At 45.3% G+C, this 16,627-nt stretch overlaps 1 protein-coding gene across 1 annotated transcript in view; it reads right to left on the reverse strand.

Annotated features, from left to right (window-relative positions):
- Positions 1-16,627, reverse strand: part of mboat2a (membrane bound O-acyltransferase domain containing 2a) — a 99,077-nt gene that overhangs the window by 5,417 nt on the left and 77,033 nt on the right. The window contains exons 6-11 of the mRNA XM_063184135.1: positions 14,782-14,836; positions 12,554-12,737; positions 6,817-7,009; positions 5,040-5,143; positions 4,876-4,940; positions 4,385-4,517 (exon numbers count right to left, since the gene is read on the reverse strand). Coding sequence (XP_063040205.1) covers positions 4,385-4,517; positions 4,876-4,940; positions 5,040-5,143; positions 6,817-7,009; positions 12,554-12,737; positions 14,782-14,836 — 734 coding nt within the window. The remainder of the gene's footprint in view (positions 1-4,384; positions 4,518-4,875; positions 4,941-5,039; positions 5,144-6,816; positions 7,010-12,553; positions 12,738-14,781; positions 14,837-16,627) is intronic.

The following is a 16,627-nucleotide window of genomic DNA, read 5'->3' on the forward strand; positions in this document are numbered from 1 at the left end:
AAACAACATTTATGACAGGAGACAGCAGTCCAGTCGAGTGCATGTCAGGTTGTATAACGGTAGTTAAGGGGAGATATTGAGGTAAGAGTTGACATCTTGAGCTGTACAAATACTGTAAAACTACTGGCAAAAAATGCTGGCATAATTGTAGACTAAACCCTCTGTATACTCTGGATGTGTGCATGTATACACTGTTGATAGCAGGGTGTTGCAATTTTGTATGTGTCCAAAACAAGTTAAAAGAGGACTGTGTTTACAGGCCTACATTTCTAGTTAATGGCCTCATTTCCCAACTGTTGTTGTGCTCTGTATCTTGTTGTGAGGTAGAAGACTAGGAGCTGGTTGAGTACAGAGACACTAATGAGGACAGAGCGGAGGCTGGGGGCTGGAGGCGGACACGGGGGGGGAGCAGGACCTCAGACTAGCCATGAAATCAGAGAAGATCTCAGAAAGAGAGAGAGAGAGAGAGAGAGAGAGAGAGAGAGAGAGAGAGAGAGAGAGAGAGAGAGAGAGAGAGAGAGAGAGAGAGAGAGAGAGAGAGAGTGAGTGAGTGAGTGAGTGAGTGAGTGAGTGAGTGAGTGAGTGAGTGAGTGAGTGAGTGAGAGAGGGAGACAGATAGAAAGAAAGAAAGAAAGAAAGAAAGAAAGAAAGAAAGAAAGAAAGAAAGAAAGAAAGAAAGAAAGAAAGAAAGAAAGAAAGAAAGAAAGAAAGACAAGTAGACAGAAGGAAGCTCAGGCTAGCCATGAAATCAGAGAAGATCATACCCATGTTCACTTCATGTGAACTACAGAACCAATGCTTTCCAGAGGTCTCAGAGAGAGAGAGAGAGAGGGGGGGGGGAGAGAAACAGACAGAAAGACAGACAGACAGACAAATATTAGAGAGAGAGAGACAGATATAAAGAAAGAAAGACAGACAAGTAGATAACAGTAGTAGGCTGGGATACTGACAGAGCACTGGAGAAAAAAGGGGGAGAGGGAGACAGAGAGAGCGAGAGAGTGCATCGCGACATGACCTGGTTTTCTGAGCAATGATGACTGACTGGATTCCAAATGTTAGTAACGGCCATCATTACAGAATTGACTCCGCTTCAATCATCTCTCAACAGAGTGGAAAACGATTGCGAAGATCATCTTCATCATACTGCAGCTTTCTGCTGATAGGCTACGGCAATTGGAACTTTTTTTTGTTCTCCCTCTGAACTTTGAAGAAGTTTCTGCATAAATTTCTATCTCTGCTTGACTTGACTACTGCCGCTGCAGCCTCTCTGACCTTCTTTCTTCTTCTTTTTTAGACTCAAAGCAACTGTTCTGTGCTGTTGCTGATTGGGCAGGGCCCTTTTATAAGCGCCTTAAGCTGAGACGCTTTGAAGAGTCTAATGCTTCAATAAAGATAATACGATTCTATTTACTTGGGCTGGCAAAAAAATAACATTTTGATTCTGATTAACTCTACTTAGTCTCCTAAAGCAACACCTGAAGCTACAAGTGGCTTACTAGCCAGGAGATGCGCTCCTAGTGACACCTTCTGCGTTGTTTCTAATCAGGCCAAGAGCAATGTAAATATTGTTTCTGATCCCCCCAAAAAATGGGAACTCCACCAACTTTGTCAGACACCAGTCAACCAGTAGCAAACCTAGGGAGCTGGGTCAACCATGGCATTTGGGAAACATTAACTGTCATGGTCTTGGTCAGACCAAGTCTCGAGGAGATTTGAAAGTTGATGATAATCAGGCGAGTGGCTTGCAGTATTTTCATTTTTTTAACAATGCAGTGATGTTTTGATGAACATGTCTTGTTCTACTCGTCTTTAAGCCTCTGTTCCCCCTCCACTGTTAACCCACCCCATCTCATCTCCCTCATTCTCTTCCTTTTTTCTCCCCCCCTCTCCCCTAACAGCCTCAGTTTTACGGCCTGCTTTTAATCTGAGCAAAGGGAGGCCATTGGCAGCCTCCGGTGTTATCTGTCTTGTCCGGTTAAATCAGGGGCACATCAGCCCTCATTAGCCCCTCTGGCAGGTGAATGACTGGGCCTACAACCCGCTAGCCTCGCGCACCATCCTACGTATTTCCTCCAAGAGAATTTGCTCCTCGCTACGTCTGGTAACTGTTTTCTGTGGAGCGTTGTTGAGCAGTAGGATTTGGCCAGTGTTTTGACAAACTGTCCTACATTGTAATTTTATCCTACGGTAGGATGTTCTGTCAGACATGTCTGTTAAGGGCGATGAGACTCACTACAGAGAAGAAGTAGACCTGCTGGCCAGATGGTGCAAAGACAACAACCTCCTGCTGAATGTCAACAAGACCAAGGAGATTGTTGTCAACTTCCAAAGGGTCCAAAAACAACTGCCACCACTGACCATCGACGGCGATGCTGTGGAGAGAGTGAGCAGCACCAAGTTCCTTGGAGTGCACATCAGCGACGACCTCTCTTGGACCACCAACACTACATCACTGGCGAAGAAGGCCCATCAGCGTCTCTACTTCCTGCGCAAACTAAAGAAGGCAAGTGCTACACCCTCCATCATGACAACATTCTACAGAGGAACCATAGAGAGCGTCGTGTCCAACTGCATCACAGTGTGGGGAGGAAGCTGCACGGAGAAAAACAGGAAGACACTCCAGCGTGTTGTGAACACAGCGAAGAAGATCATTGGAGTACCACTCCCCTCCCTGCAGGACATTTACACCACACGCCTCACCCGGAAAGCACTGATGATCATCAAAGACACAAGCCACCCTGCACACAAACTGTTCAGCCTCCTGCCCTCTGGAAAGAGGTACAGGCGCCTCCGTTCCCGTACCACCAGGCTGGCGAGCAGCACAATGCACCAAGCGATCAAGATGCTGAACACTCAACCCACTCTCCCTCCACTGTCAGCCTCTAGCCAGCAAGGCCACTGACAACCCCCCCCCATCCCCCACCACCATATCTGCGACTGAACATTCCACCTGCACTACTATACTTGTGACTGAACTTTCAACCTGCACTAACTCAAAACATGCACACACACACACACACACACACACACACACACACACACACACACACACACACACACACACACACACACACACACACACACACACACACACACACACACACACACACACACACACACACACACACACACACACACACAAGCACACTGCACTTTCTGCACTAAACTCAAACATACACACACTGACACACACACACACACACACACACACACACACACACACACACACACACACACAGACACACGAACACACACACAAGACGCACACCGCACCTTCTACCTGCACTAAACACATACACACACATACACACACACACACACACACACACACACACTGCTGCTGGTGTACTTGACAGACCTTTTTTAATATTTATTTTTCTTCAAAATGCTACTATTACCATGTCAGAACGCTATAAAGGACTTTTTTTAGGAAAAGCACAAAAGCACAACAAATACCTCTTAATGTATGTCCTCTACAAGTCTTCTGTTGTCCAGTCCTGCACTTTAAATGTCTGTATGAGCACTGTCTATGTCCATACTGTCTTAAGTCCATGTATAAGTACTGTCTATGTCTATACTGTCTATGTCCTTACCTAGATTAGTCTATGTCTGTATGGGAAAGCAAGAAATGTAATTTCAAATTCTTTGTATGACCAGTGCATGTAAAGAAATTGACAATAAAACCTACTTGACTTGACTTGACTTAAGCGGTCCTACATCGCCAAAGATAGACGTCAGACATGTTTGTTCAACAACTTTTTTTAAATTTCCTTCCCGCTTCCTTCAATCGCGTCAGATCAAACAACCTCAAGACCATGAATACGGAATGAAATGGTAGTATTATGGGATTGTCAGGACCAGGCTAGCAAACCGCTGCTGGCTCCTTCTGTCTGCGGTGGAGCATTTACAGGCCCTCCTCAGGACTTCAACGTGTCTCAGGTTGATAGCGTTTTACACGAGCCCATAAAAGAGTGAATTACTGTAGGTTTTTTTTTTTTTTTGATCATAACGGGTATACTAAAGACACTGTTTTTATCAGGAGAAATAATAAATGTAATTTCGCTATGCAAATAAAAAATGATAAATCCTCATGACTTTTTTTGTTTCTTTTTTCAGGGTCATACATTTGATTTATCCTTTTTTTTAAAATCAAGCTCGTAAACCTATAAATGTGTGTATTTACATCTCTGTGTGTGTGTGTGTGTGTGTGTGTGTGTGTGTGTGTGTGTGTGTGTGTGTGTGTGTGTGTGTGTGTGTGTGTGTCTGTCTGTCTGTCTGTCTGTCTGTCTGTGTGTGTGTGTGTGTGTGTGTGTGTGTGTGTGTGTGTGTGTGTGTGTGTGTGTGTGTGCGTGTGTGTGTGTGTGTGTGTGTGTGTACTACTCACTCCGCGGGCTGCCATTGTCATGGCGATTCCAGTGAGGAAGGTGAGGTAGTATCCTGGGTAGACGCCGTGCCATACCGCCGACAGCAGGAAGGTGGCAGCAGTGGGGTTGATGACACAGCGCTCATAACACACCCTGTGGAGACAACAGCACGCACACACACACATGCGCACCCGCACACGCACACACACACACACCGCACGCACGCACGGACGCACACACAGACACCAAATGCTTAGTGGCTCAGTGTGAACTAGAACACATTCCATACTTGTGGCGACTTTTCTGGCAGTGAGAATACCGTAGTATTGTGAGTGACAGGTGTGCTGGTCAGGGTTAGGTGAAGGGGTGGGGTGGGATGGGGTGGGGAGCGCAGTGTTGAGGGGTCGGATGCTGTGAACTTTTTGAAAATGAATTATAAAAAATAATAGATTCCACTCTATCATAATAATGTCCCTGTGAGGAGTGACATGGTAATGTTTGACAGTTTTACCTCTTTAGCCAAAGTGCTGTCTGAATGTTCCAGTTGTCCAAGAACGTCTTGAAACTGGTGGCAAACTGGAATTGCAAAAAAAAGTAGATTGTTATACTTATTTAAAGCCATACTCTTAAGTGTAAACTTTTAATGATCAGTTAATCTGGTTAAAAGCATCGTACCTCTATGTCCATTATTCTCAGGTTTGATACTAAATCCCATCTCGGTGTGCCGTCTTTGTTGTAGCCGTTGAAGCCAAACCCAGCAGCATTGTTGATGGCGTCAGCTGTGGAGTGTATTACATTGGATGCATTAGCTTAAAGGTGCACTGTGTAGGATGGTGGCCAGAGTAGGTATTGCAACTGTGCTGCTCATTGAAACCGTGCCGCCTACTGCCAAACTTGGTCTTTTCATTACTATTTACTAAACAACGAACTAAGATTTACTAGTATGACCAAAGTACAAAGCTTACATGATTGTAGCATAGACCTTTCAATACCCAGTATACCCAGTTTTTCAGACCGATGTAGAATCACAGAAGTGAATTTGCATAAAATGATATTGGTGTCATTGCAGTTTCTGCACTGTACATCATCTGTAGCACGAGAAATATTAAAATGTGTTTTTATCCCATTTGGTTGTGGATCACTTGGGATTTCCAACAGATGAGTAGTCCATTGAGCAAACTTGGAGAATCAGTGCACTACTAGTGACTGAAAGACACTACAACAATGCAATTCCATATTATGACCACCAGAGGGAGGCATAATAAAAGGCAAAAGGGAACCTTGCTGTGCTGAATGGTGACATGGCAAAGATTCCTTTTTTTGAAACATTACAAGATCGGTGGCAGTGTCAACGTATCTCAGGGCTATAATAAATTCTCCTCTTTCAGCCCCCAAAATACTCACTAAATGTAAAAATAAAGATAGGTCAGACCAGTCAGGCCTGCGTTTCCCAAAAACCCTTTAAGTACTTAAGCCTAAGTATGAGGTGCCACCAAGGCAATATATCACATCAGCAAATGTGTATACATAAAATATTTGTATTGGCCAACGTACAATGTTTTGTTCTGATACATGCAAATAAAATGCTTGCGCAAAGTGCATGTGTGAGGTAAAATGTATTTATAAACATTTAGTGATGATGTGAGACCTAGTATTTCTGGTATATTGCCTAGAGGGCACCTCATACTTAAGTAATACTTAGGCTTAAAGGGACACTGTGCAGGAAATTGTCAAAAAAGGTACTGCAACTATGCTGCTCATTGAAACTGGGTTTCCTATTGCCAAATTTGATCTTTTCATGAAAGTTTACCAAGTAATAAACTAATATTTTCTAGCGTGGCCCAAGTACAGTCAGTTTTACAGCTAAAAATGGCTATTTCTGGAAATTCAAAATGGCGGACCATGGAGAAAAGTGCAATTTTTCCAGTCATAATGAACACTTTGAATTTGATGGTGGTGGTAAATATTCATGAAAAAGGTAACATTAGTGAATGGGTAGCATGGATTCTGGAAATAAACAACAAAAAAATCCCGCAGTGTCCCTTTAAAGGGGTATGCCACTATTTTGGGGCTTATTACAGTTAAAATCGTTGGGCAGGGTTTATAAAGGTGGTAAAGTGTCTTATTTTTCATGTTAAGCATTGTCTTGCTTTAAGACAAGTTAAAAGAGGGAATATGTCGCTAAGCTAGTGAAAGTCAATGTATCCATGTAGCATGCCACAATGCTACACGGATACATTGACTTTCACTAGCTTAGCGACATATTCCCTCTTTTAACTTGTCTTAAAGCAAGACAACGCTTAACATGAAAAATAAGACACTTTACCACCTTTATAAACTCCAGCCAACGATTTTAACTGTAATAAGCCCCAAAATAGTGGCATACCCCTTTAAGTACTACTGAGTTTTTGGGAAACGTAGCCCAGAGCACTCAGTCCCGGTCGTCACCTACCAAGTGTCCAGATGAAGTAGTACTTGGGCCGCAGGGCCAGCATGGAGGCGTAGAGGTAGATGACCTGGATGTAGAAGGGCGAGGTGGTGGCGAAGGTGGGCTCGATGATGTGCTCCACCGGGCACAGCCTGAGCAGCGCCAGGTAGACGCCCAGCGAGGCCACGCACGTGCCCAGCTTCCTGATGACGTCATCCTGGACAGGAAGTAACACAAATGACAATATAATAATACTATTAACTTTAATATTACAAATAATAACTTAAGTTGTATAGCACAATTTATACATACAAACATACATCAACTCAATGTGCTTTCGCAGTTATAGCATTGCCTTATATTATATTCCACTACACTTTGATGATTAACTGACGTTTTGATCCAAAGCAACTTGGTTATTTAGGTAAAGGATATTGGTTACGGTCCCTGGAGCAGAGATTTGGTACCTTGCTCAAGGGCTATTCAGCTATGGATGGCGATAGGATTCAAACCTGCAAGCAACCCTGCCACACCGAGACCAACTCCCTAAATGGCGATAGGATTCAAACCTGCAACCCGGCCACACCCAGACCAATACTCCCTAACCATTAGACCTCGGCAGGCCCATATTTAAAGGAGAAGTCCAGTTTTTTGAACATTAAGGCCATTTTCTGAGTGGTCTGCAATGTTTTAGAGTCCCCCTCGCCGTTTATTTCATGTTTGCTGCAGTCTCTGTTATTTTGCTAATTTGGATTTTTATCTCAACCAGCTTTAGAATGGCCGTCTGTGGGCATGTGCAACTCTGTTCATAAAATCACCTTTAACATATGTTTTCAAGAATATGCAACTCACCAAGTGTTCAGCAGTATTCACTGGTGTTCCTTAAGAATTTTTGTAGCGAAATATGGCATCTGTCGTGTTTTATGTGTGTTTTATGTAGCAATTTGTAAATTAAGTTTCACTTTCACTTTCACTTTCTTTCACAAAATGGCAAATAAAAAATGACAGAAGCCATATTTCGCCTTGAAACTTGTTAGGGACTGCTAGTGAACACCCCTAACCACTTTGTGAGCTGTAGACTTTCGAAAACAAATGTTTAAGGTGATTTTAAGAACAGAGTTGCAGGTGCTCATAGACGGCCATTCTAAAGCTGGTTGAGATCAAATCCATATCAGCCAAATAACAGAGACTGCAGCAAACATGAAATAAATGGTGAGGGGGACTCTAAAACATTGCAGACCACCCAGAAAATGGCCTTAATGTTCAAAAAACTGGACTTCTCCTTTAACCCATTGATGCTGGATGTTGCGTTGCACAACATTGGCCCTGGCGCCTGGAGCTACATGATGCAACATTCAGGCTCATGAGTTTTTCATTAAAAATCTTATGGTAGAGCTGAATAAACACATTCTAATGAAAGATGAGGGTCTTAGCGTTTAAATGCAATTCATTGCCTGTGTTTATGTGCTTCAGAGGCTGAGATATTTCGGCCTTTATAGGCTGAGGGCAACTTTTCTTAAAAAGGGCTTAGGCATTCAGCAACCTTTTTCGCAGCCATCAATGGGTTAAAAAAAGGAAACCATTGGGGAAAGAATCAGATTAATGACGTTTAACTCATCATCTGACCTTTGCTCAGCAACTGCTGCCCTCATTAACAGGCCAAACACGCTTACTGTCTGCGAAGGGGGTCGGTTGAGCAGGTTTCTTGACAAGCCATGGTAGATGCCACTGTGATCGTTATCAACGTGTCACTATTGTGCTGTCTGTTTCTTTTCCACTTATCTGAGCAGGTTTTTTGTTGTTGTTGTGGATGGCTATGCAATGCATGGCCACCAAGCTAAGAGGGAGGGGTCAAATGAGTGCTTATGCAACAAGGCTCTACTATCTCTAGTGCTGGCGTTCTCATGCAGTATGCTGCCGCCTTCCCATCGCGTTAGGCCATACCAGGAGACAGGGCTGGACTGGGGAAGAAATAGGGCCCGAGCACTGTAGGCTTAAAGGGGGCCCTCATAATTAGCAAGGCAGGACTCACTCACCGTTGGGCCCTGCACCCTCGTGTGCCCTTATTTTCAGAAATGTAAAAAACAAAACAAAACAAAAAAACATTTTTTTTTACATTTCTGAGGGGGCACATGAGGCTGCGGGGCCCTTCGGGAAATGCCCGCTATGCCAGATGGCCAATCTGGCCCTGCTTGGAGAATGGTACCCAAGAGAGAAAAGCGTTAAGCTCTGCACAGCTGAGCTCAGCTCTGGCTGGCTGGCTGGCCGCGATGAGGAACCTCTTCATCACCAAGACGTGAGCACGCAAAAGGAAAGCCAGGAAAGTTTTTTTTATGTCCGTGAGGGAAAAGTGCTGCCTCAGCCAATATATATATAAATATATACCCCCTCATCCTCTTTGAATAGATGCTACACGTGTGCCTGGAGTTCATTTGGAGCTAACTCAGCTATCGGTGGCTTAATTGGAAAGCAAGAAAAAGCTAACCGTCTAATGTAAAATGATTCCTGAGGAGAGATACTACAGTGTAAGTGTAGTCGAAATCTTTGTGTGCGTGCCTGCGCCTGTGCGTCTGTGCGTCCATGTGTCTGTGCGTGCGTGTGTGCGTGCGTGCGTCTTCAGGGAGTACACACTATTGGCCGAATACTGTGAAATAATACTGCCAATACTACTGTGTGTGTGTGTGTGTGTGTGTGTGTGTGTGTGTGTGTGTGTGTGTGTGTGTGTGTGTGTGTGTGCGTGCGTGCGTGCGCCCAAGTGTCTGTGTGTGTGTGTGTGTGTGTGTGTGTGTGTGTGTGTGTGTGTGTGTGTGTGTGTGTGTGTGTGTGTGTGTGTGTGTGTGTGTGTGTGTGTGTGTGATGAGGTGGCTTAATCACAGCTGACATAATGGCCAAGGAGGTCTGGCAAGGGCACGGAGAGGTGGAAGCAGCACACCTCTACATGGGAACAAGAACTAAAATATAAAAGGAAACTGGTCATCCATCTTGGTGTGATTTTAATAATGTGTGTCTCTACAACCCCCACCGCACGCACGCACGCACGCACGCACGCACACGCACGCACGCACACACAAAAACGCACACACAAAAACGCACGCACGCACGCACACACACACACACACACACACACACACACACACACACACACACGCACACGCATGCACACACACGCATGCACGCACGCACACGCATGCACACGCATGCACACGCATGCACACACGCGCGCGCACACACACACACACACACACACATAGAATATGGGTCTGGCAAAGAAACCAATTAACCCAGAGATAAAGACTTTGAAAGCACCAGTGGACCAGACGGGGAGGGGGGAGGGAGGGGGGATGAAAACTGCTGACTATGTTCTTGACACGTTTGTATTCAAAACAACACAAAAGATGAAAAGGACTCATCAGGTCCGGGAGTAAAGCAGCACCTCTACTCGCACCGGCAACCCTGGACTTTTTGTCCTCTTTGTTGTTATTTGCTGTCTGTCCCTCTCTGTTTGTCTGACTGTCTGTGTGCGTCTCTCTATGTTTCTGTGAACGTGTGTCTGTGCGTCTCTGTGTACGTGTTTGTGTACGTGTTTCTGTGCATCTCTGTGTACGTGTTTCTGTGCGTCTCAGTGTCTATCTCTCTCTCTCTCTCTCTCTCTCTCTCTCTCTCTCTCTCTCTCTCTCTCTCTCTCTCTCTAAGGTAAATAAATCAATACGATTTCTGTACAATATGCACTTGAACTTGCTCTTGAAAACTATAAGAAAGAGAGGACATTGAAAATGGCTGATGTAGTCATGAGACTCTTCCACAATACAGCTAATGGAATTACTTCATTGGAGCATTGCACAGACATTAGAGCACAATGCACCGATTCTTTTATGCATTTGATTATTCCCATCTCCCGAATGACCTTGCCAGTATTCCATTAGTTTGAAATCGTGAGGTATTTCTAAAATTCAGCCATGCGCTGCAGCAGCAGCAACAGCAGAAGCAGCAATAATACATACTGCATACTTTGCCATGGCAATATCTGACCAAACAAATGGATGATAAATATTTGATGATGCGTTTGTCACAGTCTTTCTCACAGAATCACAAAGTTTGGTATTACTGTTGTGACCATGGTAGTATTGTTTACCAATGAAGGCAACACAACTACCGTGCCACCGCAATAAGACATGTGGGCAGCCGTTGCTTTATGTGGCTAGTGGTTAGAGAGTTGGTCTTTCAATCTAGGGGTTGCAGGTTCGAATCCCCTTGACCTCTCTCTACAGACCAAATTTCTGAAGTGCCTTTGGAGCAATGTGGGGTTAGGTGCCTTGCTCAGAGACTGTAACCAAAACCCTGAAAAATAATAACTGTAAGTCGCTTTGAATAAACGAAAGCATCAGCTAAGTGCAATGTAATGTAATGTAATGTCCAGCAGGACTCTGCAGAGGAAGCAATACCAATACCAAAGCTGTGCAGCCAGGCAGCCATGGCCTGATAGCTATGGAGTTGTTTTTGGAAATGACACCGCAATAAGGCCCTCGGTATGCCAGTTGTGGGATACGTGTGCGCGGTCACGATTCGTGCATGGGCGTGTTAACTTGCGTAGTTCATGTCAACTTTACGCACACTAGATACTGCAGCCAAACACGTGCCTTAGGTGGGATATCTTCAAACTCGCTGAGGGGCGATCGTAAGAAAGACTGCACAGTTCCACGCGAATGCTTCTGGAGAAATGAGCTTGTCCGAAATTACAAACATTCGATTTGCTGTCATACTTCCCCGTTGCACTTTGACAAAGGAGCGTGCAAATGTAGAAGTTGTAGCAGTATCGTCTCCTAGCCCGGGGAGTCCTTCTTTTTGTTTTGTTTTGTCCTTACAGTCTGTGTTCCCAATTTCCGGATCGCAATGCTGCTCTCTCTGCCCCCTGGATGACACCGCCAGTATTTTGCGTGTTGGTCTACTGCTTTTAAAGCAAGCATGTGCAGTCAGTTGCTCGCGGTGACTCGCGTCTCGCAGCAAGTATACCGAGGGCCTAAGACATGTCCAGCAGGACTGTGCCAAGGAAGCATAAAGTACTGCTGGCAATACTAAAGTTGTTTAGCCAGGCAGCCATGGCCTGATGGCTATGGAGATGGTTCTGGAATTGGATCTAGAATTTACTCTGTAGCTAAATAACTGTAAGTTGCTTTAGATAAAAGCACTAACTTTTATAGCACATTTGTAAAATAATGCAATGACGTGAGCTATAAGACCGGTTTCCTACCAACACAGGTCTGAACCTGCGAACACACCAGAGGAGACCTAAGCTACAGAGAGTCGCTGGACTGTGTCCATAGCAAGAGCGACATGAGCGATGGAGTATGCCTCTTAAAAGCAGAATGGAAGCAGTCCGACATTCCATTAGGCTGTGGCGGCTGTTGTCGAACCCCATCATAGCTAATTAGCATAATATTTGCCGAAGTTCAACCACAATCTGTCACTCAAGTCACTCAAATCGCCTCTTGTCACCCAAATCATTTTTGTGTCTTCTGTCACCAGTGACTCGGCACCAAGTCAATTACTTCCATCACCTGTGTCGCTCAAGACGCTTCTGGTGTATTTGTGCCATTAGTGAAGTTTTAACCCCAGTGCTAGGGGGCACTCTAGAGAGTCAAGTCAAGTCGGTTTTATTGTCAATTTCTTTACATGCACTGGTCATACAAAGAATTGAAATTACGTTTCTTACTACTTTCCCATGCAGACATAGACATACTTAAGGTATAGACATGGGACTCACCCTGGGCGAGGGCTCGATCTGTTTGTATTTGCCATTCTCCTTGCCGTTGGACTCCAGGTGTTTGGGCTGGTAGGCTGTGCCCTCCACGAAGGCCACATAGTCGTTGTAGGAGCAGGTGGGGCCCGCCAGGATGCTCATGAAGTTACAGTTGTAGCTCAGGTACTCCAGCAAGCTGGGCATTTTCCTGCCAACACAAAGTATCAAAACAGAAGGTGAAATCACACAATGCTTCAAAAGACACACATCAGCAAAGGAACTGTACAGTATACTTAACTGAACGTAAATAGCTGACAGCCAAACAACAGTCCTTTTTTTAAAAAAGAAATCTGTTGGTCTCTCTTTTATAACACAATAGTAAATTATGACATCTCACTTTGCCAAGTTAGGTGAGAGTCAGACAAATTAGCATTTTCCATGTGTGACAGACATGATTCGGTTTCCTTGTTTCCTATCCCGAGGAGAAACATTTGTGTTTTTGCAATTCTGTATTATGGATAAGCTTTATGTAAAGACTTTCTGTATTCAATATGATTTAAAATGTGAAATAAGAAATGTGGGAAAATGTCAAATGTATAAGCACAGGACATGTACAGTAATCTGTGGGATACTTGGCCATGTCTATAAATGGATCAGTGAGTGGGCTTAATAACAGTGCTGACTGGGGTCAGCCACTGACATCAGAGGCAATCATACTGAAGGCTACATCATGGACACACACACATCTTGTAATGCTCCTATACTGCACACCTTGTACAGAAACAGACTGGGTATAACATTTGATATACCGGAAACTATATATAATTTTATATAACTATAAGCTATGGATTTTTAGCTTTTTGATCTTAGAATGGAAAGGAAATGGAAGGAAATCATGTCAAACCATAACTATTGTTCTGTGGTTTATATTGCCTCTGACCAAAAAAAACTGAGTTAAGGGCTAAAAACACTAATCTTTGCCAATGTAAGCTTTAAATGCATGATGAAAGGGGGCAACCTCACACAAACTGGTGGCTAGTCTTTCAATGCCAACGTGTGGGTGGCTCTAAAAAATCTCTCATCCAACCTAGACACATGCGGTGCCTTGCTGCTTAAAAGAGAAGAGTGGCCATAGCTACAACTGAGGTTAGAGTCATGGGATAAGGAAAGCAGTTGACCGCTTTGAATTGCAAACACTCCATACCAGCAAAAAATATTAGGATGTGGTTTATGAGAAATGAAAGATTATGAAAAATGCTGACAGAGTGCAAATGAGTTTCAATTTGGAAACTCAACACAGTGGGGATTTCACAAGGGGGAACATGGGGTGCAGATTTTTTTTTTAAGTGTTACAGGCATTTTCGTAATCCAGAACAGAACTCCGGATCTCGTGTTATGTTTCTCCTCGCAGTCTGACACTTTCCAGCAAGGGGAAGCCATGTGGTGTTATGTGTGTGAACGTGCCGTTGCCTGGCAACAGCCATGAAGTGCTCTGAGCTCAACTCTGAACTGTTTCTTGCAGCATAGCTATTCCAGCTAGTACCAAGGTAATCACTTCTGATTTGCAATCAATAAGATGGAGTACGATGAGAAAACAAGAGAAGAGGGAGACTGAATGATGAGCTAAATGTGTAACTTATAAATGATCCCATTTCATGGCCAGAAAGCATGCAAGCGTGGCATTATAGATGCGTGATTATTTGACCTATGTGATTTTATCGAAAAAGGCTACAATTCAGAATCTGTCGACTTTTGAAAAAAACGTACACAACACAAAGGGCGAGCACAGGAAATGTGTGAGTAAGTGACCAGCTGTGCCGTACACAAAATTGTGATTGACGTCATCTCAGATTCTTTCAACAACCCCTGAGTGGTCAACTTTATTCACAGGTCAGGCCGAACAGGTCAAACAGCATGGGGCCTACAAATTCACTGCTTGTGTGCAGTGTTGCCAGATTGGGCGGTTACCCGCCCAATTGGGCTACTTGGGATGGCCGTCTGCAGGTAAAAATGGAAATAAAATGGCCATTTGGAGTTTTTTTCTGCAGTTTTTTGCCCATAGAAATCAATGCTATTTTTTGAAATTGGGCGGAATTTAGCGCATTTTGGCGGTTTTTGAGAACCTTTTGGGCGGGATTTGATCAGACACATCTGGCAACACTGCTTGTGTGTCTCTTTGAAGCATGATATGTCAGTACAGTAACTTTTCCAGCAACCCCCGAAGAGAACACTAACATACCTCTGGCACATACCTTACAGCAAGGATCTTCTGACTGGGAGACAGTTGCTCCTCTTTACACGCCAAGCCTGGAGGAGAGAGGGAGAGAAGGAGACAGGAGGAGAGAAGGAGAGAGAGAGGGAGACAGGAGGAGAGAGGGAGGGAGAGAGGGAGACAGGAGGAGAGAGAGAGGGAGAGAGGGAGAAAGAGAGTAAAAATTAGAGGTGGAGGAAGTATGAAGTTGGGATATCTAAACAGTTGCTGTCGCATACAGTACCTGGCAATACCAAATGATAGAGGGAGACAGGATTAAAGAGAGAGGGAGAAAGAAGGTAAAAAATTAGAGGAGGAGGAAGTATGAATTTGGGATATCTATTCTACGCAGTTGCAGTCGCATACCTGGCAATACCAAATGACAGCCAGGTACAGTACCTCCTGTGAGGTCGTTAGCTGACAGATAACTGACACCTAACTTTGCACCTTGGCAGCAGAAAAGTGACATGCATTGTGTCTCGCCCATGACTTGGGATTGCAAAATCTTATCGCAGTGTTCCAGGTCAGGCCCTCTGGGCACACCCTGAAAACCCTCAGTGTGGATACGAGGGAGGGGAGGTAGGAAGGATGTGAGTCAGGGAGAGTATGTGTGAATCAGTGTGTGTGTGTGTGTGTGTGTGTGTGTGTGTGTGTGTGTGTGTGTGTGTGTGTGTGTGTGTGACTCAGTGTGTGCATGTGTGACGTGTGTGAGAGAGCAACAGACAGACAGACAGACAGACAGACAGACAGACGGACAGAGCTAGAGAGAGAGAGAGAGAGAGAGAGAGAGAGAGAGAGAGAGAGAGAGAGAGAGAGAGAGAGAGAGAGAGAGAGAGAGAGAGAGAGAGAGAGAGAGATCACAAGTCAAAGAGACTGAGAGAGAGAGAGAACAGAAGGAGAGGTTAGGAGACCTAAAGGCACAACCGTTAGAAACATCTTCCTCTTCTCCCTCCCCTCATCTCCCTCTCCCTCCCTCTCTCCCTTCCTCTTCTCCCTCCCCTCATCCCCCTCTCTCTCCCTCCCCTCATCTCCCTCTCCCTCCTCACCCCTCCCTCCTCTCCCTCACATTATCCCCCTCTTCCTTTCCTCATCGCCCTCTCCCTCTCCTCATCCCTCCCTCATACCCCTCTTCTCCCTCTCCTCCCTCCTCCTCTTCCTCCCCTCACCCCCTCTCTCATCTCCCTCTCCCTCTCTCCTCTCCCTCACATTACCCCCCTCTTCCTTCCCTCATCACCCTCTCCCTCTCCACATCCCTCCCTCATACCCCTCTTCTCCCTCTCCTCCCTCCTCCCCTCATCCCCCTCCTCTTCCTCCTCTCTCTCTCCTCATCCCCCTCTCCCTCTCCCTCCTTCCTATTCATCCCGCTCTCCCTCCTCCTCCTCCTCATCCCCCTCTCCTTCCCTCCTCCTCTGTGGTTGCTGTATCCTCCTCTCCCTCTCCTCATCCCCCTCTCCCTCTCCTCATCCCCCTCTTCCTCTCCTCATCTCCCTCTCCCTCTCCTCATCCCCCTCTCCTCATCCCCCTCTCCTTCCCTCCTCCTCTGTGGTTGCTGTATCCTCCTCTCCCTCTCCTCATCCCCCTCTTCCTCCCCTCACCCCCCTCCTCTCCCTCCCCTCATCCCCCCTCTCCCTCTCCCTCCATCCTCTCCCTCTCCTCATCCCCCTCTCCCTCCCTCCTCCTCTGTGGTTGCTGTATCCCCTGCTCAGGGCCTCAGATGTGACTCACCCCTGTCTGCAGAGGCAGCACCCTCCTCACCCCTCAGCACTCCCTGCTGCCCTCCTCTCCTCCTTTTCTCTATCACTCTATTTCTCACTAGTCTATCTACTATTCCCTTCTCTATTCATCCA

The sequence above is a fragment of the Engraulis encrasicolus genome, chromosome 19 (assembly GCF_034702125.1).
Source record: "Engraulis encrasicolus isolate BLACKSEA-1 chromosome 19, IST_EnEncr_1.0, whole genome shotgun sequence".
Classification (NCBI taxonomy): Eukaryota; Metazoa; Chordata; class Actinopteri; order Clupeiformes; family Engraulidae; genus Engraulis; species Engraulis encrasicolus.